At 46.9% G+C, this 25,766-nt stretch overlaps 2 protein-coding genes across 2 annotated transcripts; both read right to left on the bottom strand.

Annotated features, from left to right (window-relative positions):
* Nucleotides 1–19,121: 19,121 nt before the first annotated feature.
* Nucleotides 19,122–20,156, bottom strand: LOC126877168 (uncharacterized). Its single transcript, XM_050639989.1, has one exon. It carries the CDS (start codon nt 20,154–20,156, stop codon nt 19,122–19,124), a length of 1,035 nt encoding a protein of 344 aa, XP_050495946.1.
* Nucleotides 20,157–20,243: 87 nt separating this feature from the next.
* On the bottom strand, nt 20,244–24,656 carry LOC126877167 (uncharacterized). The gene is made up of 2 exons (XM_050639988.1): nt 23,534–24,656; nt 20,244–22,996 (listed from the first exon to the last, which is right to left on the bottom strand). Exons 1-2 carry the CDS (start codon nt 24,654–24,656, stop codon nt 20,244–20,246), a joined length of 3,876 nt encoding a protein of 1,291 aa, XP_050495945.1.
* Nucleotides 24,657–25,766: the final 1,110 nt, after the last annotated feature.

The raw sequence follows: 25,766 nt of genomic DNA, 5'->3' as shown, positions 1-25,766 counted from the left end.
CGTAAAGTTGGCCACTCGTGCCACTAGCAGAAACTGTATGGCGGGCTCCGAGAGGATTTTAATCGCGCGACGGTCGAACGTATCGGTGAAATTACTGGAGAGCCCCGTCGACGTGCCTTTCGTTCCTGTCTGCCCCACGGCTCGGCTGCCACGGATCTAACAGATTGACCGGATCCAACGTGCCGGGTTACGAAACTTCGAAACTGGCTAGAATCGACTGCTAAGTTAATTGCCGGTCGCTCCCTCGCACCTACTCGTCTATCAGGCGACTCCAACTAGTAACCAACGAGGAAACCGCTGATGTCAGGCGTAAATTCAGCTGAAAATCCGTAGCGTGGAACGATGAAAGAGGCCGCACGGAAGAAAATAGCCTGGCGATCAAAAGGCTGGAACGTGCTTTCAGACCCGAACGCTTAGCTGCGCCGCCCCGCACCGAGATCCACTTTGACTTTCGCCCTTTGTTGCGAATATGACAGCCCGTTCGCGCTTTACCCTCGACGATCGACGCCGACCACGCTTCTGCCGCCTGTTATTTCCCAACCGTCCACCGTTTTGCTCCCCTTCTTTTTCATTTTCTTCTTTCCGCTCTTCTCCTTTTATCCTCTTTTCCCTTCTTCTCTCGCCGAAGCGCCGCGTTTGCTGTCGAGTTCGGCTACGATTGGCAAACACAAATCTTACGTGGACGCGCGATACGCGCGTTCCACGCATTTCAAATTTCACGACGTAACGTACTCGACGACTCAACGTAACGTGGAAAACGCGACAAGATGTTCGAATTTGGAATTATGCGAGCGCGCTGGGTCGATCGGCATGCCATCCGCCAAACGCGCGGCAAATAAATCTGTCGGTGTAATTTTAACGAGCCGCGATACCGCTCGAGGATTATACGGGTAATTTAAATTCCGCTCGCTCGATCGACGCGACTGATGGAACGACGATGAGCCGGCTGAGCCGAGATGAAATGATAAATTAGCGAATGAAACAGCCAAGTATAATGGAATGCCCGGTTAAATATAGAGCGTTTTAAACCGATTAACAGATAACTGCAAATTAGATCGTCCATTAACGCGGTTCGTCCACGTTCGAGCGGCATCGTTCGAGAATTAGTCGGAGAATTAGTCCGAGAATTAGTCAGAATACCCTCCGATCGATCGTTTTTCCCCCCGAAATCTCGCATTCAATCTGTTTCGATTCGCCATTCGCGCGATCCGAATTTAAGTTTCACGAATGTAAATACGAACGAGCCGTACGTACCACTGACTATCGCACGATCGCTGTGGCAAAACGCTGGCGTACAATTAGCGCTATTTGCCGTTACGTGAAATATATTGTAAACGTTATTGCTCGCGCGTGGAAACTCGCTACTTCGCGCAGCCAGTCGAACTGTTCGATATTTATAGTTAGTCGACAAATACCGCGTACCTATCGTCGAGATTCTACGCAAGCATTGCGCGCGATAGAAACCCCTTCTATATCGTGCAATTGTCGTATCGAATAGCCGCTGCTCGAATTTCGCGCTGCGAATCGCATTCAAAAAATTTTATTTTTCTGGAAATCGAACGTGCAGATTTTTTTTTTAATTCAAACGACCTAACCCGAGCAGTTAGATTGGCCGAATTTCGTTCTCTTTGGAAACTTTGAGACCTCCGAACAACCCGTCTCTAGATGTCTACGATAACTTTGAAATTCCTAAATTCCAATTAATAAGTAAAAACCGGAACGACCAAAATTCCCTGGACCGCGTAATCCGCATGAAAATACAAATTCAGCGTCGAATTCGAAGAGATAGATGAAAGAGGGATTCGATGGTAGAGCAAATCGGACGAACGGTTTGTAACACGAGACATTAATAAAGTTGGTGGAGCCGCGGAAAGCGGATGGAAATGGAAATTTTCCGATTTTAATATCGGCGAATGCATCGGGACGCGAGAAGAAAGATCAAAAGGTTGACTGTTGATTAATTTGAGCGGCACGCGAGCCACGAGCCCCGAGCCCCGAGCGTCGCGATGCTCGTGTAACGTCAATTCATATCAGAGACCAGGCCACACACCACGGACAGGATGGCACCCAGATGTCTGCATATCCTTGGCGCGCACCCTCAATAGTCTTAAGTGCCCACCAGGGGTCCTTGGCATTTTTATAGTTAAGGTCCTTCGGACCAAGCGATTATTTCCTGTCTTAAATTTCCCTTTACGTTTATTGTCTACCACGTGTTAGCTTAGAAAGTTGGTTTCCTCCACATCTGGTATGTTCCGTTGGCAACTTTCTCGCGAGGGCGGCTAAAACCCTTCCTGGTCCACCAACCGTCCTATTATCCAATCGGAGATGGTGTCTACTGCCCTCACTTCCTTAACCAAAATTGTCATCAACAAATCCGATAGTCCCGTGTCCTTAGACACACCCACCCCTAGCTTTCCTCAGACACAGTATCGTCAGTAAAACTGCACTTATTCTGTATCCTTAGAATAGTCAACATATCTATGTCGGTCTCTACTCTTATAAGTCGCGTAGTTAATGTATTGTTGTAACTAAGTCTTACATAACGTGGTTGGAGTGAATTGTGATTTATGTTAATTCAGTGCGTGTTACATTGTGATTGCTGAATTCATAATAAAGGTTGATTAAAACCAAGTAAATAGTTGTGTTACGACTCAACTATATTTTATTTTCACCGACCAACCCAAAAATTACGTGACATTTTGGCGATCCGTGCCAGGATCCATCAGCTTCGAGAAAACGAAATTACGCATTTCGGGCTACGGTCAACTTCGAAGATTGAGGATCAACGGACCACTGCAACAGAGCAGACACCTCTGACGTTTCGACAAAGGAACACCGCAACGGCACCTTTCCTACGGGCTAAACGATCAAGGTGAGCGAACGCTGAACTCTTTTGTCAAATAGCACAGACAGCACAAGTAGTATAACAATGACAACGCCACAAGAAAGTAATACCGAAATGGTCGACGCCGCTTCAACTAGTAGTGGGATAGACCCAACGGTTAGGGCTTTGTTAGACGCATGGCAGAAGGAACGCGAGACTTCCACGCAACGATTTAACCGATTCGAAGCAGAGATCGCACGAATAAACGATAAGTTAGCAAGAATACAAACGAGAACTGTATCAAAGGCCACTATTAAAGAAGCGACTAGTGGGAGTTGTCAGGATAGTTTAGTTTCTAATAGTTTGAACAAAAGCTTGGAGACGAAAAACGTTACTGTAGAAAATGATATTGGAGTAACGGGTGTAATAGCAACTGATGAAGCGAAACATAGAGGCAGACCTAGGAGATCGGATATAGTCGAAGTCAAAAAAGATGAAGATACAAGGAAGATCCTACAAAATGAGAAGGGTGGATTAGCAGAACAAAGAAAACTCGAAGAAGATACAAAAGAAGAAACTGCAGAGACAGAAGTCAATTCAAAAGGTATATTAAATAATAAGTGCGATTTACTTGATACCGAAAGAGCTATTGAAATTAATGATACGGTTCAAGATATTAAATTTACTGAAGGTAGAAGCCGCACTCAAAATGATATGGAAGATGTAGTAGAAGATTCACAAGAATTATCTAATAAAAGTAAGTTATCAGAAATAAGGACTGCATTTAACAAAATTGAATATACAAAAACTATTTTACGGAATAAAAAGAATTCATTAGAAAGAGAAAGGGGAGTAAGGGAAAAGAAGAAAATGTACAGACAGAAATTACCGCAAAAAATATACCAGACGATAAATGTGATTTACTTTAGAAAAAAAAGAGAGAAAGAACGAAAGAAAGAAAAAAAAATCAAGTTATAATAGAAGGGTTTGATGACCCAGGAATATTCTTTTTCGATAACTACTCGATAGGTGAATTTAATAAGACGCGAACTAATTTTCAACATTCGAAGAAGAAGTTTATGGAATTTATTACACGATTCCACGAGGGAAACTCCAATTACAAATATAGAGATATTTTAAAACGTAATTATAATTTGGGTCAATCATGGATAGAAATTAATTTGGAAGATCTGACAGCTTTCGATGAATCACTCGCAAAAAAAAAAAAAAAAAGGTTTACAAGCGCCCAATTGAATATTCACCTATTTTGGAAGCAGCGGCAAGAGATTTAGCGGATGAACTTACAGCTCCAACACCACCAGAGGAAGGAAAAATTGAAGACATACAAATTTTATTATCTACAGGAAATGTACGACAGAACAATTGGCGGAAGGAGAGCTTTCTGATAAAATTAAATATTATAAAGAGAAGGATAGCCAGGTACCAAAACTCAAAGAAGAACAGAATAAATGGAGAAGTTTAGGAAAATCGATCACAGGAAAACTTGAAGAAGAAAAATCCCGTCGAAAAACAACCTCAAGATGTAAATCATTCTCAAGACCGTCCATAGAACAATCTTGAAGAAAAACTAAGATTTTGGAGGACCAAAATCAATCTAAGAAGGGGGGTATGTAACGTCAATTCATATCAGAGACCAGGCCACACACCACGGACAGGATGGCACCCAGATGTCTGCATATCCTTGGCGCGCACCCTCAATAGTCTTAAGTGCCCACCAGGGGTCCTTGGCATTTTTATAGTTAAGGTCCTTCGGACCAAGCGATTATTTCCTGTCTTAAATTTCCCTTTACGTTTATTGTCTACCACGTGTTAGCTTAGAAAGTTGGTTTCCTCCACATCTGGTATGTTCCGTTGGCAACTTTCTCGCGAGGGCGGCTAAAACCCTTCCTGGTCCACCAACCGTCCTATTATCCAATCGGAGATGGTGTCTACTGCCCTCACTTCCTTAACCAAAATTGTCATCAACAAATCCGATAGTCCCGTGTCCTTAGACACACCCACCCCTAGCTTTCCTCAGACACAGTATCGTCAGTAAAACTGCACTTATTCTGTATCCTTAGAATAGTCAACATATCTATGTCGGTCTCTACTCTTATAAGTCGCGTAGTTAATGTATTGTTGTAACTAAGTCTTACATAACGTGGTTGGAGTGAATTGTGATTTATGTTAATTCAGTGCGTGTTACATTGTGATTGCTGAATTCATAATAAAGGTTGATTAAAACCAAGTAAATAGTTGTGTTACGACTCAACTATATTTTATTTTCACCGACCAACCCAAAAATTACGTGACATTTTGGCGATCCGTGCCAGGATCCATCAGCTTCGAGAAAACGAAATTACGCATTTCGGGCTACGGTCAACTTCGAAGATTGAGGATCAACGGACCACTGCAACAGAGCAGACACCTCTGACGTTTCGACAAAGGAACACCGCAACGGCACCTTTCCTACGGGCTAAACGATCAAGGTGAGCGAACGCTGAACTCTTTTGTCAAATAGCACAGACAGCACAAGTAGTATAACAATGACAACGCCACAAGAAAGTAATACCGAAATGGTCGACGCCGCTTCAACTAGTAGTGGGATAGACCCAACGGTTAGGGCTTTGTTAGACGCATGGCAGAAGGAACGCGAGACTTCCACGCAACGATTTAACCGATTCGAAGCAGAGATCGCACGAATAAACGATAAGTTAGCAAGAATACAAACGAGAACTGTATCAAAGGCCACTATTAAAGAAGCGACTAGTGGGAGTTGTCAGGATAGTTTAGTTTCTAATAGTTTGAACAAAAGCTTGGAGACGAAAAACGTTACTGTAGAAAATGATATTGGAGTAACGGGTGTAATAGCAACTGATGAAGCGAAACATAGAGGCAGACCTAGGAGATCGGATATAGTCGAAGTCAAAAAAGATGAAGATACAAGGAAGATCCTACAAAATGAGAAGGGTGGATTAGCAGAACAAAGAAAACTCGAAGAAGATACAAAAGAAGAAACTGCAGAGACAGAAGTCAATTCAAAAGGTATATTAAATAATAAGTGCGATTTACTTGATACCGAAAGAGCTATTGAAATTAATGATACGGTTCAAGATATTAAATTTACTGAAGGTAGAAGCCGCACTCAAAATGATATGGAAGATGTAGTAGAAGATTCACAAGAATTATCTAATAAAAGTAAGTTATCAGAAATAAGGACTGCATTTAACAAAATTGAATATACAAAAACTATTTTACGGAATAAAAAGAATTCATTAGAAAGAGAAAGGGGAGTAAGGGAAAAGAAGAAAATGTACAGACAGAAATTACCGCAAAAAATATACCAGACGATAAATGTGATTTACTTTAGAAAAAAAAGAGAGAAAGAACGAAAGAAAGAAAAAAAAATCAAGTTATAATAGAAGGGTTTGATGACCCAGGAATATTCTTTTTCGATAACTACTCGATAGGTGAATTTAATAAGACGCGAACTAATTTTCAACATTCGAAGAAGAAGTTTATGGAATTTATTACACGATTCCACGAGGGAAACTCCAATTACAAATATAGAGATATTTTAAAACGTAATTATAATTTGGGTCAATCATGGATAGAAATTAATTTGGAAGATCTGACAGCTTTCGATGAATCACTCGCAAAAAAAAAAAAAAAAAAGGTTTACAAGCGCCCAATTGAATATTCACCTATTTTGGAAGCAGCGGCAAGAGATTTAGCGGATGAACTTACAGCTCCAACACCACCAGAGGAAGGAAAAATTGAAGACATACAAATTTTATTATCTACAGGAAATGTACGACAGAACAATTGGCGGAAGGAGAGCTTTCTGATAAAATTAAATATTATAAAGAGAAGGATAGCCAGGTACCAAAACTCAAAGAAGAACAGAATAAATGGAGAAGTTTAGGAAAACCGATCACAGGAAAACTTGAAGAAGAAAAATCCCGTCGAAAAACAACCTCAAGATGTAAATCATTCTCAAGACCGTCCATAGAACAATCTTGAAGAAAAACTAAGATTTTGGAGGACCAAAATCAATCTAAGAAGGGGGGTATGTAACGTCAATTCATATCAGAGACCAGGCCACACACCACGGACAGGATGGCACCCAGATGTCTGCATATCCTTGGCGCGCACCCTCAATAGTCTTAAGTGCCCACCAGGGGTCCTTGGCATTTTTATAGTTAAGGTCCTTCGGACCAAGCGAGTATTTCCTGTCTTAAATTTCCCTTTACGTTTATTGTCTACCACGTGTTAGCTTAGAAAGTTGGTTTCCTCCACATCTGGTATGTTCCGTTGGCAACTTTCTCGCGAGGGCGGCTAAAACCCTTCCTGGTCCACCAACCGTCCTATTATCCAATCGGAGATGGTGTCTACTGCCCTCACTTCCTTAACCAAAATTGTCATCAACAAATCCGATAGTCCCGTGTCCTTAGACACACCCACCCCTAGCTTTCCTCAGACACAGTATCGTCAGTAAAACTGCACTTATTCTGTATCCTTAGAATAGTCAACATATCTATGTCGGTCTCTACTCTTATAAGTCGCGTAGTTAATGTATTGTTGTAACTAAGTCTTACATAACGTGGTTGGAGTGAATTGTGATTTATGTTAATTCAGTGCGTGTTACATTGTGATTGCTGAATTCATAATAAAGGTTGATTAAAACCAAGTAAATAGTTGTGTTACGACTCAACTATATTTTATTTTCACCGACCAACCCAAAAATTACGTGACACTCGCGTGCGCCGAAGCTACTGCGATCGAGCGAGCGTCGTAACCTCGGTAAATAACCCGTCGTATAATATTACGTACACTGATCAACGATTCGGAAAGGGAGTTTCGCTAACCGGGGCATCGCCCCACCGTCGTGCGAAAATAAACTAATTAGCCTTTGGGGACGTCGAGGCATGCCCCTCGACGCCCCAGCGGATTTCAAGTCGTCGATTTTACAGCTAGCTGCTGTTACGTTCGAACCGTTTGTAAACCAGTGACGCGCAATTTGGGATAGCGATTGCGATCGAAATCCGACCCCTCTCGAGAATCCTACGGAAAGAGAATTTCTTTCGCAGTGGTTGGTCTGGCCGATCCAAGTTTCGGCGCGCGTTGTCGCGATGCCTAATCGCTGCGTTGCCGATCGTCGTTGCCATTGGAACGCGCGGCGAGCGAACAGCCGTGAGTTTGTTCTGTACACTCGAGGCCTGAACTTAAAGGCTTAAGGACCTGTTTGCCGTTGCAGCTCGGCAGAAACGAATCTTCGGCGTTCGCCCGAGCTAAACCAGCGAATATTCGAGCGGCCTGCCTCGGAACGGTCGCTGAATTTCTGCTGAAAAATTAATCAACGCGGAACGTAGATCGCCAGTGATAAACACGTGAAAAACCATGCGCTGATGATGGGGGGGGGGGGGGGAAGAACGGCAACGGCAACGTTGTTGCCAAACGAATGTAATGAACGGGCAAATACGCGTTTGTTTGCAAGTACCCTACGGCGAGCAAATAACGTTACGCGAAATACGCGGCCCGGTTTCATCCTGTGTCGTCCTTTTATACACACGCGTGAAAAATTTCGCGGAAATTCGCACTGGCGACGCAGAATCGGTGCGCGGAAGAAATCTGGCCGACTCCTGTTAACAAATTTCTTTCTTACAAAATTTACCCGTGGACCGCGCTATCCAGCCGCCCGTGTTTCCATCTCTTCGCCAGGAATTTGGCAACAGAGTTTGCGAAAAGTTACGGGCGCCGACTGGAGAGAACGGCGAGACCGGTTTTTCCAAAATAAAACGATCCTGCGAAATAGACGCGACGAGTGCCACGGTCAGTCTTGGAAACTCGAGTCTCCGCGAAAACTTCTTCCGCTTCTGGCTATACGTACAAGTATATCAACGCGCGCCTTGCAACGCGTCTCGTGCCGTTTTTCTCCTATTCTGCTTGCACGTTTCTCAAAGAGAATACCTAATACCAAGGTGGCGTTCGCTTTACGCGTCTGTGCGATTCCCGCGATGGAAAAAACGTCGCGCTGTTCAGCAAACCAGCGTGCAAGCAACGACAATACGTATACGACGTTGCATAAATCAACGAATGTTCGCGTATAGAAACTTGTAAAAAAAAATCCACTGTCGAAAAATAGAAAAATTCGTACTCGTGCAAAGATCAGCGGGAAACGAAACGATTTTCGACTCGTAACCAAGCGTTATAGTCATAGGAATGTAACGAAGCGGCGCGCAAACAACTGACGCGAAACCATCGTGACGCAAAAGCATTTCGCGACAGGGAGCGCGGGTCCGGCCGTAGCGAAAAACCAGCAGCCAGCCCGCTGTCGTTTCACCCAATGGGGGATTGTATCGATATGTCGAGGCAGCGTCGCTGAAACCTGCTGGTGGCAGAGAGCCAACGATAAGGGCCGCCATCTATCGACCGTAAGAGCCTCCTTTTGTATTAACGACGCTGTTCCGACTGTAATTGAGAGCCTCTGTACTCCGGCCCAACGTCGCCAGGTTATTAAATCCCGGGATATAAATTAGTTAATATTATCCACGCGCCGCAAGCTCGCACTCTTTTCTTCGCCAGAGAAATGGATTTTCCGCTAAACTTAAATTGCTTAGCGATCGCCGGATGTGAAAGTTTTATCGAGTTCGTCGATAAAGAGCTTTCGCGTACAACCGACCCGATCAACGTACCATCGACACGCGACAACTGCCAACGATTTACGACGGTTACGATGGTATTACCTTTTCTTCACGATACTTTTCTTTTTCTTTCTCTTCTTCCGCCGTATTTGAGTTGATCACTATGGTTGGTCGCTTTACGTCATCGTGTACGAGGGACACGCCGAATAAAGTTTGTGGAAAATCATTACTCCACGGATCCTTTTCATCGAGTGTTCCAAGATAGCCGTTAGTGGAATTTTCGACCTCGTTTAAGACCCTTCAACGAGCTGAAATCTGCTCGCCAACTTTACTCGGAATTCAATGCTTTTCAATTACAAAGATTTTCCGGTTAACCGTTCCTTAATTAAACATGTAACTATACCGAAACGTTTAAATTACCTTTTGAACCTGGTATACAGGTCAAAGCTACTCCAGTTTACTCTGCTTTTTTCAGAACGTCCCTTTCAATTTCGCTGCGCGGAACGTCGGGATAGGAACTCGAATACGAACGACACGAATAATTTGATAGAAAATCATCGTCGAAGCGAATTCGAAGCAAATTCGAAGCAAATTCGAAGCAAATTCGGGCCGAACGAATTCTCGCCTCGATTCGAAGCCAATATGCTTGTCCTTAAATTGGCTGTCCTCCTCGGCAGGATACCTACGAAATTGCAAATACGAGACCGACGATTCGTAGGAAAATCTGTGTGACCGCCGGTAATAAAATCTCCTATAATCGACGTTGGCCTGCTTACGTCAATCTGCTCGTGGCAGGTGTCCGACGATACAGGCTCAACGCGACATCAACCTCTTCGTTATAATCCGTACAAGCTTGGTCTCGTGTAACGGTAACGTTAGTCGTGTAATAGATATCGGCGTCGAAATCATTTCCCAATATATTTCCTGCGAAATTGCTTCGTAATTTCGTAGTAACACACCGACTGGCTATGTGCCACGTCACCGACTCGCCTACACCTCGCTATCTCTCCCTTAACGACAATTTTATTGAACCGAGCGATCGATCCGGCTCGCCCGGTAAATACCTTCGCTCCTCTGGACACACCGACGATAATTGACCCAGTTCGATATCCTTGTAAACCGACGCCAGGCGTTTCTTGCCTCGTAAAGACGAATCTTTCGAACGGTGTCACTCGCGTTCAATTCGTTTTTCTAGCGAAGGGTCTCGAATCTTTAAACGACGAGAAACCTAATCACTTTCACACAACTTTCGTTTAAAGACGAAAGAACGTAAAGAACTGGGTTCGGCCTTCTCCCATCTGCGTATCTTTCGGGGAGTCGATTGCGATGGTCATCTCCTTTGTCGGCAAGTGCTAGATCCGTCTCATCTCCTTCTTCCGTCGAATATTAGCGCCGCTACGAACGCATAAGCCGAAAAATCTTGCCACCGTATTACGCCGAAATATTAGACGATGTTCATTCGCAAGCGATAAAGCTTCGCTACTGTTCGCGATCGGCGCTGCTCTACTACGAAATATCAAATTTATCGCGTAGCCGCGTACACGGGAGAAGGAAAGAGATCGCAAGGGCGGTATTTACCCAATGCGAGAGACAGGCTACGAAAGACGAGCACGAGCGACTACAAAGTTCAATCGGGCTCGATGAAGCTTAACTTGCTCCGCGGAGAGCGGCCACTTGGAATTCGAGTGGCGTGTACGGTGTGCTCGGAGCGTTAACGAGTTCGATCGTCATCGTAAATAAGCAACCAGCGGTCCGAAAAATCTCGCCACGGTCAAGAAGGCTTAAGAAGCCGTTCGCGGAAGATGGACGGCGCCACCCGCTACTTCTCGGCCGGAAATTACAGGTGACTTAGCGCGGTCTCTCTGCCCTCGCTTCTCTCGACAGACAGAGAGAAGAGGGCGCGGGCGCATCGTAAAATCCAAGCGAAGAGAAAGAAAGAGAGAGAGAGAGGCGTCGCTCGTCGAAAAACTCAGATGCGATCTTTCGCGAGTTCGTCGACAGTTTCTGCCTCGCTGTTACGTTTCTACCGCCCCCGCTGTATTTCGAAACGGAAGGGGGGCGCGATTCCGTCTGTCGGCTCTCTTCCTGCACGCTTCGTTGTGCACCGTCGCGCGTATCTAGACGCTGGAAACGAGAATTATGAAAATTTCGTGGAGCAGTTGCGCCAACTCTTCTCGTTTCTCGCCATTGAAATCGCAGGTGTCAGGTCGCGCGATCGATACAACCCCCGTTAAAGGATCGAAACGATGTTCGTTTGCGATTCTAGGCAAAATCGTTTCCTATTTAGCGTGAAAGTTCCAATTGTTTCTCTCGTCTAGTTAGCGCGCAAGCTTCTTCTCCTTTCCTTTCACTCGTTAGAAGCGAAATAGTTCAGAGATCCTCGCAGCGTTTCAAACATCCCGATGACTCTCTTCGTTCCATTGTCTTCGTCCAGTTGTCTTCGAAACGTTAATTTATTCGTTCGTTCTCCTCGTTGGCGTAAGCGCAAACGCGCTCGATCGGTTACCTCTATTTTCGTTTTTTTCTCTGGGTAGCGCGTCGAGCGAAAAGCGGGTGTGAGTGGCTTGACGGCTCGAGAGAGTGCGATCGAGGATTCCCGATGTTCTTCTCTGACGGATCGTCGATATACGTAGAACGCGACGAGGTCCAACTCGATTTCGCGTCGCGCGTTTCAGAGGATATCAGCCCTTTTCTCTCGCGATCCAGCAAGAAACGACGAGCCGAGCGAAGGAGGAGGAGTCAACCTCGACTGCGGTATCTGCGCCGACGACGCGATCCGAACGTAGCGATTGGAAGGTCGCTTTAAGCGTTAATTTGGCGATCTCGCGATCGATCGAGATCGGTGTCGGGATCGGCGTAATACGCGCGTACGATCCCATATTACGAGCGAAAGACGATTAAAAGACTTCGCGCTCGTAACCGTAACACTGTCCGGGCATGGTTGTCCTTGGGTTTACGACGCCTGTCGCTCGAGATCCCATTGTCTCGAATCGATTATCCAACACTTTGCACCTGCTCCGATTAGTGCAACGTCGAGGAACAAAACAATGCAAGAACGATGAAACATAGGATATACATTAAATGATAAGGGATCGGGGCTTTGGCGCTACTTTGGCGGGGCTACTTTGGCGGCTTAAAAGAGACGAATACGTGGAATACGTCGATCGATCTCTCGTATCGAGGATACGGACTGGCGAACGTAAGACGGATCAAGTTTCGAGCAACGTTTCGAAAGGGCGAATAAATTGGAATTAACGCGGCTCGCTATAGGGCGAGTATACGGAAACCACGGGCTGCGATAATGTAACCCGCGGGATAAAGGCTTCCGCGTACGACTCGACGTACAATTGCCCTTTACAGTGTTGGCAGTGGAAAACGATCTGCGCACAGATCGGGGTGCGGCTTAATGCCAATTCACGGACAAAGGGTGACCGCGGACGAAAAAGAGAGCCACGGGATTCTTGGAGCGAGCGAGTAAAGTGAGAACGGCCGGCTGCGCCGTTTCTTTCGACGTTGCTCTCTCGATTCGGAGATAACAGCGCTGTGTGCCGCCGGACGATTAATAACCGACTCGAGATCTAGATACGAATAAGTATAAAAAGGTTGGATCTTGGTTTCGTCGTTCTTACGACCATATAACGCTTCGTAGGACGTGACGATGTGAAACGAAGAATCCCTTCAGAATGGAAAATGCCGCGACACGGACCGACGCGAAGGCCGACTTTGATACAAAGCCGAAGGTACTTGACTCCAACGACGTCGAGTATCGCTCAAGGGAGATCGGTCATGAAGTAAGGGAAAGAGGAGCACTCGTACGATCCTCGTCCCCCGTGCGATTAAATATCGCAGGGGTGCGGTCGATGGAGATCGTAAGAAGATTCGCGATAAAGCGATCGAAGCAGGCTTACGCCTGTAATCTTTGGAGGTACGTTAATATCGCGACTAAACGTCGTAACCTACGAAATCCGGAGAAGAGGGTCGCAGTTATTAATCGGGCAGCGATAATCGCCGGCTCCACGATATCCAACGAATTCATCCGCCCCCTCGTCCGTCGATACTCCGTCGTTCTTCGATCGTCGTTCTTAATTGCGCGTCTCAGGGGGACGAGAGCAACGCGTATCGCCACCACGCGTCGATCGACGAGGTATCGATTCGCTTCCGCGACCAGCGTCAAAGGCCGGGCCGACGAAACAACGTTATGCCACGCGTCGAGATTCGCGTTGCTCGGCGTCTTTCTCCGTGGGTCACGAAACCAAAAGGGAGGAAAAACACGAGGGATCCGTGAAAAGGCGTCGTTGTTCGATCAGCGTGTGTCCAACGATAAGCGAAGCGACGAGGACGCGACCTAACACCAACACGGGCAATTCCTTTTCCTCGGGTTTCTCGTTTTCTGGATGGACGATCCGGTCCGTAGTTTTTGATTCTCTACAGAGGAGTATACAAGTACTTGATTTGCAAAATGATTAGTTTAAAAGATATCTTAAATTTAACTTTTTTTTATTTTATTTTATTTTATTTCTTTTATTCCTTTTTTTATTTTATTTTACTTTTTATTCTATTTTTTTTATTATGTACCTTGCAATTCGTACAGCTGAACATTAAATTTAGTATTGTAGGACTTGTGTGAATGAGGAGGAAGGATAAGAGAGAGTTAACAAGTTTTTATGCTTTCATTAGTTTTTATTCACCTACAGTCTTGACTAAGAATATACAATTCAGTACTAATATATATAGAAAAATACAAATATCCACATAAAACTGTACATACAATCATACATACGAAACCATACATACAAAACCAGACATACAAAACCAAACTTGACTAAGAATATACAATTCAGTAGTAATATATATAAAAAAAATACAAATATCCACATAAAACTGTACATACAACCATACATACAAAACCATACATACAAGAATTATTATACTTAGAAAAAAAGTGTCTGGCAATAGTAGCGATTATTCGGGATCGAGGTATCCCAACTCCAGCCAGTATGCTGCCATATCTCTTGCGGATTCTCCCGGCTCTCGGTCCAGCAGCAACCTTGCAGTTATTGCTTCTCCTGGAGAAGGATCGATGTTGACTAGGCTCCCTGTCCGTCTCAACATGGTGAATTGGGCCACTCGATGTCTCTTCCCTTGGATCGGTTGTTCTCGTACACCTGGCAGAACGATTTTTCTAGCCCACGGTGCCATTTTTGCCAAATTACGGGGCAGCAGCCGTATTGAATCGAGACATTGCTCGCTCTCTAACCCCCAATCGATTAGAAAGACGATGTAGCCAGTCATGGTCCTTTGTAAAAGGATGGCTCTTTCCCAAGCGCTAGATTCCTTAAAATCTACTAGCACGGCGACTAGCATGCCTGTTCTTAAACTTTTCGCCTTCGGCAAGTACTCCACGGGATGTTCCATCATCTTCAAATTGAGTGTTTGGGTTATCTTCGGCCATCCAGCCAAACGAACCCACATGGTGGTAAGTGACTCGACTCGAACCACCCGGACGGGAACTCCTTCTCGGAACCGATCGTTTGTCTTTTGTAAAATCTCCATGGTATACTAGATTTGGAAAAAATTTCGAATGTTAATGTTCGACTATACTGATCTGCCTAGTTTACGTGTCTATGTCGGATGGTGCTGGCTCCGCCGGGAATCGGACCCCCCTTTATATACCAGCAGCACCGACCTTGGAGAGGACCCCCTTTATATATCAGCTGCACCGACCTTAGAGAGGACCCCTTTAAATATCAGCAGCACCGACCTTGGAGAGAACCCCCTTTATATATCAGCTGCACCGACCTTAGAGAGGACCCCTTTAAATATCAGCAGCACCGACCTTGGAGAGGTACTCGGTCACCGTTTAAGCTAAACGCACGTTTTCGTTTGTCTTTTTTCACGCTTTTCTTGTCCTCGCAATATTTTATAACAGTGTTATCAATACATACAGGCAAAATATATAGTCTATTTTTGATACACAAGTGTCAGATATCAATTATTGCTTTCCGTTAAAATAAATATATCATTATTAGATGCTCTTTTTAATATTCCGATCCGCATCCTTACAATATTTTACAATTTTTAACCTAAAAATGTCGCTAGAAAATAGAAAACGAAAAACAATTTGAAAAGCACTAGCTCGCTTGAATGTGAAAATTGTGACGTGGGTGTATGTGCTTTGCCCTGCTTTAAAATATATCACACTCAATTGTATTATTAATAATTAAAGTAAATTATTAAAGTTCACGTATATGTATCGTACCTTTAAGAAAAATTAACATTTAATTATCCAATGTGCTTGCGTAGAGAACAGCATTATCCGCCACATATTGCGGTGCAGTATCGTTTACGCGTAGTTCGCGTCAAACCCTGCCCTACGAAGGAACGTCCCCGCACAAAATTCAATCGTACCTAAGACGTTAAACCGATCCTTTGCAAGTTTTCTTCAAAGAGATACGCTATACGAGTTGTTTGATTGATATCCGAAAAGTTTCTTTCTGTTTATGAGGAAATAATAGACGCACAATGTTATTTGCTTTATATCGTTTTGTCGCATTACGTACGATCCATTTTGTTCTATTGAGATAAACACCGAGACATTTCACAGACTTGGTTTCACGTTTGTACGGAGGTGCTTTATTGTAAAAACGACGTTTGCGAAAAAAGACATTTTTCGGACAACCTAATATATTTCATACGATGCTGTTGCCAAGAAATATTTATTAACGAAATGCTAAAAACTGTTATTTGCAAACAAATACTAGGGGAAATTGTTTTATCCGCTTTTACACGCAGAAGAATTTTACTGCTCAATAATATTGCTATTGGAACGAACGAGCCGTTTCGCTAACATCGGAACGAAGTAGAAACGAATCAGTACTTATCAAGGAGAAAACCTTGTCCAGCGTGGGGAAAAGTTTAAGGACCGATGTCCCTCGATCCACGCTGGAGACGGCCGATGAAACAAGGCGAATTAGCGGGAGATCGGGAGCAGAAGGCAGAACGGGCGGAATAGAAAAGGAATGGATACGGCAAGCTTCGGCCGTGCGATTTCGTATCACGTAGCGTTATCCCCTCGTAAAGTTGGCCACTCGTGCCACTAGCAGAAACTGTATGGCGGGCTCCGAGAGGATTTTAATCGCGCGACGGTCGAACGTATCGGTGAAATTACTGGAGAGCCCCGTCGACGTGCCTTTCGTTCCTGTCTGCCCCACGGCTCGGCTGCCACGGATCTAACAGATTGACCGGATCCAACGTGCCGGGTTACGAAACTTCGAAACTGGCTAGAATCGACTGCTAAGTTAATTGCCGGTCGCTCCCTCGCACCTACTCGTCTATCAGGCGACTCCAACTAGTAACCAACGAGGAAACCGCTGATGTCAGGCGTAAATTCAGCTGAAAATCCGTAGCGTGGAACGATGAAAGAGGCCGCACGGAAGAAAATAGCCTGGCGATCAAAAGGCTGGAACGTGCTTTCAGACCCGAACGCTTAGCTGCGCCGCCCCGCACCGAGATCCACTTTGACTTTCGCCCTTTGTTGCGAATATGACAGCCCGTTCGCGCTTTACCCTCGACGATCGACGCCGACCACGCTTCTGCCGCCTGTTATTTCCCAACCGTCCACCGTTTTGCTCCCCTTCTTTTTCATTTTCTTCTTTCCGCTCTTCTCCTTTTATCCTCTTTTCCCTTCTTCTCTCGCCGAAGCGCCGCGTTTGCTGTCGAGTTCGGCTACGATTGGCAAACACAAATCTTACGTGGACGCGCGATACGCGCGTTCCACGCATTTCAAATTTCACGACGTAACGTACTCGACGACTCAACGTAACGTGGAAAACGCGACAAGATGTTCGAATTTGGAATTATGCGAGCGCGCTGGGTCGATCGGCATGCCATCCGCCAAACGCGCGGCAAATAAATCTGTCGGTGTAATTTTAACGAGCCGCGATACCGCTCGAGGATTATACGGGTAATTTAAATTCCGCTCGCTCGATCGACGCGACTGATGGAACGACGATGAGCCGGCTGAGCCGAGATGAAATGATAAATTAGCGAATGAAACAGCCAAGTATAATGGAATGCCCGGTTAAATATAGAGCGTTTTAAACCGATTAACAGATAACTGCAAATTAGATCGTCCATTAACGCGGTTCGTCCACGTTCGAGCGGCATCGTTCGAGAATCAGTCGGAGAATTAGTCCGAGAATTAGTCAGAATACCCTCCGATCGATCGTTTTCCCCCCCGAAATCTGGCATTCAATCTGTTTCGATTCGCCATTCGCGCGATCCGAATTTAAGTTTCACGATTGTGAATACGAACGAGCCGTGCGTACCACTGACTATCGCACGATCGCTGTGGCAAAACGCTGGCGTACAATTAGCGCTATTTGCCGTTACGTGAAATATATTGTAAACGTTATTGCTCGCGCGTGGAAACTCGCTACTTCGCGCAGCCAGTCGAACTGTTCGATATTTATAGTTAGTCGACAAATACCGCGTACCTATCGTCGAGATTCTACGCAAGCATTGCGCGCGATAGAAACCCCTTCTATATCGTGCAATTGTCGTATCGAATAGCCGCTGCTCGAATTTCGCGCTGCGAATCGCATTCAAAAAATTTTATTTATCTGGAAATCGAACGTGCAGATTTTTTTTTTTAATTCAAACGACGTAACCCGAGCAGTTAGATTGGCCGAATTTCGTTCTCTTTGGAAACTTTGAGACCTCCGAACAACCCGTCTCTAGATGTCTACGATAACTTTGAAATTCCTTGTAAATTCGACCAATCGCGGGGAGACGTACTCGCGAGGAGAGTCGTCAACGGGGGTCGTAAATCCCCGTTACGATTATAACAATCGACACCACGAATTGATCGATCCCCTGATTTCCTTTGAGAAAATGAGGGGTGATTGAGTTGGTATAACACTGGGATTCACAGTATTATAAAGTATATATTTCCAAGCACTTAGTTACAAAAGATTTGCGTGAAGAATGCGACTCTCGCGCTATGTGCAGACTGCCGCGTTAGGCGTTAGTTGGTAGACCGTCGCGTTAGGCGTTAGTTGGGAGACCGTCGCGTTAGGCGTTAGCTGGGAGACTGTCGCGTTAGGCGTTAGCTGGTAGACCGTTTGTCGCTCTTTTGTTTAATACGGAAGAAAGTTCGGTGTGGGTGTGCCCCTGTGCATAAAGAACGCGGATTCGTTGGTCCCACTTTCGTTAGGAAAAGTGAGGGTAACGAACCGCGGTGTCGATTGGTCATGCTGCACTACTGCTCGAAGGGATGAGTAGGGAGTCTTCTACCATCGTGGTGCGTAAATGACTGTGTGTATGAGAAAACCTAGCCTGTTTTATTACAGGGCTATTCGGGTTTTCCTAATGGGTGCATACCCGCTTTCTCCGCGTTTTAAAGGCGACTAATAAACCCAAGGACACCTCTAAAACCGACTGTGTTTCGAGCATATTTTGGCTTGCAATTCTTCAAGACAATCGGATTGAAGACATATGGCGAAACAATGCAGGGAAATGAAAGTTATGGTGGGTCCTTAGGTTTATTGAGGGTCGAAGTGCCGTTACGCAGGTCGGTTGTTGTCCGGTCGCGCGGGCTGGCGAGCAGATGTTTTAGGCGTCGTAACATCCTCCCCCCGTTGAGAGGGCACCGATCAAATTCTGGCTGTGGAGTCTGGTGTGTCGTTGGTGACCTCCTTCGCTCCGTGTGGGCGTTCGGCCTCGTCTGGATCTGGGTGGATGGGTAAGGGGACCAGTCTTTTGACGCCGCGGTCCAGGATGCTTGTTGCCGTCTGCACGGTAGCGGTCCGGATGATTCCGTCGGCTCCTGGATGGACCTTGATTACGCGGCCCAAAGGCCACTGCATAGAGGGCACGTTGTCCTCCCTGAGGATTACTACGGTGCCTTCATGAATGTTGTGTTTGCCCTTGTCCCATTTGCTGCGGCGGGTTAACTCGTTTAGGTATTCTCGATACCATCGGCTCCAGAAGTGCTGCTTAATCTGGTGAATGCGCTGCCAACTGGATAGCCGTCCTGATGGAACTGTCCTGAAATCACGCTCCCGTAAACTGGTTAGGGTATCACCGATTAGAAAATGACCGGGAGTGAGGACAGGGGGATCTTTCGGATCGGATGAGATGGGAGTCAGTGGGCGTGAATTGAGAATGGCCTCAATTTCGATCACAAGGGTGTTGAGGTGTTCAAAGGTCAGGAGCTCCGTGCCGACCACGCGGATGAGATGGCGTTTGAACGATTTAACTGTGGCTTCCCATAAGCCGCCAAAATGTGGTGAGTTCGGAGGATTAAAACGCCATTGTATTTGTCGGTCGGCGAGAAAATTCTGTACCCTATCCTGGTGGTCGTCGGACTGCAATAGGGTCCGGAGTTCTTGCAGCTCCCGATTAGCCCCGACGAAATTGGTGCCGTTGTCGGTGAGGATCGTTGCGCAGTATCCTCGCCGCGAGATGAAACGGCGTAGCGCGGCCAAGAAGGCGTCGGTGGTTAGGTCGCTGACTAACTCTATGTGGACCGCCTTTGTCGCCAGACAAACGAATATGGCGGCGTACGTCTTGATTTTACGTCGGTTGCGGTCCCTCCTCTCCTTGATGTAGAATGGGCCGCAGTAGTCGATTCCGACGTTCCTGAACGGCCGCGATTCGGTAATACGCGCCTCTGGCAAATCACCCATCAAGTATTCCACTGGTGGAGGGTTGGCTCTGCAGCAGCGGACGCACCTTCTGAGAGTGCGCCATACCTGGCTACGGCCGTCGATCGGTCAATAGCGCAGTCTCATCGCGTATAGGGTAACTTGGGTCCCTGTGTGATGATTGTTCCGGTGCTCTTGTTCTATAATTAGCTCTGTCACCGGGGATTTCGGTAGGATGATCGGGTGTTTTTGGCTGAAGGGTATGGCGGAGTTGGTTAGTCGCCCTCCTACCCGGAGTAGCCCATCTTCGTCGAGGAAGGGGTTTAATGGCTGTAGTTTCCCTCCAACGTCCTCGCTTCGATTTTTTTGGAGGATCCGAATTTCAGGCGCGAAATGCTGGGATTGTAAGATTTTTATTAGCCTGTTGTGCGCTGCGGTCAGTTCGTCTGTGGTGAGATGGGCAGTTCGGTGTTGCTTATGTCTCCATCGAAGACACCGGGCGACGATTCTTATTAGTCTTGGCCAAGACGAGTAGCGATGGAGGAGAGTGTTGTCGTTAACACTCGTCCTCAGACAGATCGTCTTCTTTTGCTCCGGGAGGTCGACTACCGGTATCGGGCTCCAAACCGGCCAATAGCTTTCGCTTTGCAGGAGCCACCTTGGCCCGTTTTTCCAAATGGACGGACATAGGAATTCCTTGGGCGTCTGGCCTCGGGAGATGAGATCCGCTGGATTATCGTCGGTAGGCACATGACGCCAGTCGGAGATATTGGTCTTGGTCTGTATCTCAGCGACTCGATTCGCCACAAATGTTTTCAAGGTGTGCGGCGAAGACCTGATCCAATGGAGTACGATGGTGGAGTCAGTCCAGTAGACTATCCGCGATATCTTGGTCGTCAGGGCCTGTTGTATTGACGAAATCAAGGACGTCAAAATAAGTGCCCCACTTAATTCGAGACGTGGTATGGAGAGCGATTTGAGCGGCGCTACCTTCGACCGCGCCGTGAGGAGTCGAGTCCAAATATTGTTCTTTCGGTCAGTCGTCCGCACGTAGACGCACGCCCCATATGCCCTTTCGCTAGCGTCACAGAATCCGTGGAGCTCAATTTTCGTTGCGGATTCTAGGATGGTCTTCCGAGGGAACCTTACCGCATTTAACAACGGCAATTGGGTGTGGTATTTGATCCATGCTGTGTGTACGTCTGACGGAAGGGATTCGTCCCAATCTACCTTCAATGTCCAGACTTGTTGCAAAATCATTTTTGCTCGAACGATTACCGGCGCGAGCAATCCTAGTGGATCATATATTTGTGCGATGACTGAGCTGATTGATCGCTTTGTGATTCGGGAAGTGTCACTGTTCGTCTTGACCGAATATAGTATGGTATCGTCGGCTGAATCCCAAAAGACGCCGAGTGTTTTTAACGTGGATGACTCACCGAGATGTAATTTCTGCTTGGTGTCTTCCTCAGGTAGCCCTCTCAGCAGATCCCGATCGTTTGAGGCCCATTTGCGGATATTTAGACCGGCTAGCTTAAGTAATCTCGTGAGATCATTCCTGATTGATAGGGCTTCGTCCTTCGTATCGGCTCCGGTCAACGCATCGTCGACATAGAAGTCTCGCCGTAGGATCTGCGCTGCTCTCGGAAATCGAGGTCCCTCGTCCTCTGCCAACTGTTTGAGACATCGGATGGCCAGATACGGGGCTGCGGATAGACCGAACGTTACGGTGTTGAGTCGGTAAGTTTCGATCTCTCCGTTGTCGGCACGCCACAGAATCTTTTGGTGGGGACGATCTTCTGGACGTAGGAGGAATTGGCGGTACATCTTCTCGATGTCGCCGGTAAGGACATATTGAAATGACCGGAATCTCAATAGGATGTTCCTCAGGTCTTCTTGTAATTTCGGACCCGTATGAAGGGCGTCGTTTAGAGACACTCCCGTGGTACTTGAAGCTGAGCCGTCGAACACAACCCGTAGCTTGGTGGTGTCGCTCGATTCCTTGGTCACGCCGTGATGTGGTAAATAATATCCGTGGTCGGTGGCGTGATCCGTGTTGATCTTTGTCATGTGACCCAAGTCTAAATATTCTTGAATCACAGCACTATACGCGGTTTCATATTGTTTGTCGCGTTGGAATCGGCGATGAAGAGAGGCGAGCCTGCTCATTGCAGTGGCCTTCGATGACCCTAGTGAGGAAAGCTTTTCGTTGAACGGTAATGCAACGATGTATCTGCCTTCCTTGGTTCGTCGGACATGGTTTCGGAAATGTTCTTCACATAGTCGTTCCGATTCCGAAAGATGAGTAGTGGCCTGTCCCTCGTCGATCTCCCAAAACCGTGCGAGGTCCTCTTGCAGAGCCGTTGTGGTTGCGTGGAACGTATTTATCGCGGTTTGGGACGTGGGACTCCCCCCGATTACCCAGCCGAAGCGTGTTTTTTGTAGACGTAGTTCAGGTTCGCCTGGTTGTGCCAGATTGACCTGCCCGATGCACAGCGACGCGAATGTTGATCCGGTACTAAGTAAAACATCGATCGGGGCTGGGCAATGGAATTGTGGATCGGCTAGATGAATATTTCTGGGTAATCCCAGACTCGAGGGATCGATGGGCTCGCTTGGTACGAGGATCGATATGGCCGGGATAACAAGAAATCTCAATGTCTTCTTGTACTCGCCGTCCGTCGACGTGATGGTGGCCGTGGTGTAACGTTTTGCCGTGGTGCTCAAATTGTCGAGGGCTCCGATCTGGATCGCACATCTCCTTTGCCTTATACCGAGGGAGTTCGCGAGCCTGTCGGTCATGAAGTTCATGCTCGACCCAGTGTCGAGTAAGGCTCGGGCTCGGATTGGTTGTGCCTGTTTGTTCAAAACCTTGATCTGTGCTGTGGCCAACAGATCATGATGCAGAGGGGTGTGGGGAGATGTGTTTGTTAGTCCGATCCCCCTTGCTGTCGTAGTCTCGGACAGTCAGTTTTGCCCCGGTTGGGACTTGGATGAAGAGGTTGGGGTGGTGTTCCGGATCCGGGCTGAGCGTGACTCGTACGAGGAATGCTCTTTCGTACCTCTTGGAACCGAAGATGTATGCTTCCGTGAAGTATCGGATGTTCGCCTCGATTTGTGGGACGACCGCGACTTCGATGATCCCGATGGGGATTGTTCGGTGGAGGCTCGCTTGTGTGATGAACGACTGCCCGACGATCGACCGCTCGGTGCGCGACTGCCCGACGACCGACCGCTCGATGCGCGACTGTCCGACGACCGACTGCTCGGCGACCAACCGCTTGCCGACCGACCGCTCGACGATCGACCGCTCGACGATCGACCGCTCGAAGATCGACCGCTCGACGACCATGAATCTACCTGGGTTTTTTCGCGGTGTAGATACGTATGGTGTCGGTGACCGCAGATACGACACGAACCCGATGTACACTGTGTCGGCGAATGTCCTGTGCCTAGGCAATTTATGCACAACGATGCCTTCTTCACGATTTGAAAACGTTTGGTCGCTGATTTGGCCTTGAATATTTTGCAGTGTCTGATCTCGTGATGTCCGTTGCAGGTCGGACACACCACCGTTCTGCTGGTTGTAGCAAGGGTTCGCCCATGCGGTATGGTTGTTCGCTGACTGCGGTGTTTGTGTGTTGACCCTTTTGATTCCTTCTCTTTAGAGAGGAATTGAGTCCCGTTCGCCCGTGTTTTGAGAAAGTCTATCAGATGCTGATAGGATGGCACCTTTTGGCGGGGCAGTGTGCGTTGCCATTTACGCAGGCTGGACGCGGGCAACTTCGACGCGATCAATTCGATCATCGCTATGTTTGAAGTGACGGGCTCCTTTAGATGTTCGAGCGCCTTTAGATTTACGCTGATGGTTTCCAACAAATCCTCTAGGGCCTCTGGAGTTTCCCTTTTGATTTCCGGATAATTACGCATCAGATTCCAATGGCGCATGCAGATTTGGAGGGGGCAATTGAACTTGTCCTTCAGTGTATCAAGCGCGATGGAATAGTTGGCCTCTGTGAGTTCTAATGACTGGATACTCTGTGCGGCCCGTCCAGTTATAGATGAGCGTAGATGCTGGAACTTTTGGACATTCGTCAAACCTTCGTTAAGGTCCACTATGGATGTGAACGTGTCGTAGAAATAGGTCCAATTCTCGAGGGCACCGTCGAATTGGGGCACGCGGACCTCTGGAACGGTGGTCGGCTCTGGTTTCCGGCACGTCTCACCTCTTGTTGTAGTCGACGGGGTTGTTGCTGATATTTGCTCAAAGAGCTCTCGGAACCGCATGTCAAGCTCCCGATGCTCTTGCGATAACGAATCTACCCGCGCATCTTCCCCCTCATCTACCACACCTAACTCTTCTTGAACCTCGAGTATCCTCCTCCAAAGCTCATCGAACGAGCTGCGGCAAGATGCTAGGAAGATTCTGTTTGCCTTCCCAGACGCTTCGTACTCATCGAGTTCGCGCCTTATGGTTGCAAGTCGACGGGCTAGGACGCCTCGTCTCCGCCGTAACGTGCTGATTGATTCAGCTTGGGCCATGTTTGATTTTGATAATGAACGCCCTTACCTTGATCAAATGGACGTTGATCTGGGATTCTGTTGCTAATCGTTACGATGCGGCGTGGGCTCGTGTAGATGCTGCGCGACGGAGGTGCTTCTCTCCGATGGCGGTTCCCTTGCTCAGTTGACTAAGTGGTTGGAACTTGGATCTCACGCGACACTGTATAGTCACTGGTCAGTGCACTTTTTGGTGGCACGAGATCCGGCTCGAAGGACCATGTAAATTCGACCAATCGCGGGGAGACGTACTCGCGAGGAGAGTCGTCAACGGGGGTCGTAAATCCCCGTTACGATTATAACAATCGACACCACGAATTGATCGACCGCCTGATTTCCTTTGAGATAATGAGGGGTGATTGAGTTGGTATAACACTGGGATTCACAGTATTATAAAGTATATATTTCCAAGCACTTAGTTACAAAAGATTTGCGTGAAGAATGCGACTCTCGCGCTATGTGCAGACTGCCGCGTTAGGCGTTAGTTGGTAGACCGTCGCGTTAGGCGTTAGTTGGGAGACCGTCGCGTTAGGCGTTAGTTGGGAGACTGTCGCGTTAGGCGTTAGCTGGTAGACCGTTTGTCGCTCTTTTGTTTAATACGGAAGAAAGTTCGGTGTGGGTGTGCCCCTGTGCATAAAGAACGCGGATTCGTTGGTCCCACTTTCGTTAGGAAAAGTGAGGGTAACGAACCGCGGTGTCGATTGGTCATGCTGCACTACTGCTCGAAGGGATGAGTAGGGAGTCTTCTACCATCGTGGTGCGTAAATGACTGTGTGTATGAGAAAACCTAGCCTGTTTTATTACAGGGCTATTCGGGTTTTCCTAATGGGTGCATACCCGCTTTCTCCGCGTTTTAAAGGCGACTAATAAACCCAAGGACACCTCTAAAACCGACTGTGTTTCGAGCATATTTTGGCTTGCAATTCTTCAAGACAATCGGATTGAAGACATATGGCGAAACAATGCAGGGAAATGAAAGTTATGGTGGGTCCTTAGGTTTATTGAGGGTCGAAGTGCCGTTACGCAGGTCGGTTGTTGTCCGGTCGCGCGGGCTGGCGAGCAGATGCTTTAGGCGTCGTAACATTCCTAAAT

Source organism: Bombus huntii, unplaced genomic scaffold (genome assembly GCF_024542735.1).
Source record: "Bombus huntii isolate Logan2020A unplaced genomic scaffold, iyBomHunt1.1 ctg00000129.1, whole genome shotgun sequence".
Lineage (NCBI taxonomy): Eukaryota > Metazoa > Arthropoda > Insecta > Hymenoptera > Apidae > Bombus > Bombus huntii.
Note: the sequence above shows the minus strand (reverse complement) of the source record. Positions and strands in the feature narration are given on the sequence as shown.

Coding starts and splice junctions, on each gene's coding strand:
- LOC126877168 (XM_050639989.1), bottom strand. CDS start 20,156: ATGGGTGATTTGCCAGAGGCGCGTATTACCGAATCGCGGCCGTTCAGG.
- LOC126877167 (XM_050639988.1), bottom strand. CDS start 24,656: ATGGCCCAAGCTGAATCAATCAGCACGTTACGGCGGAGACGAGGCGTC. Junction 22,997..23,533: donor GCCGACACAGTGTACATCGG/GTTCGTGTCGTA, acceptor TGTTGGCCACAG/CACAGATCAAGGTTTTGAAC.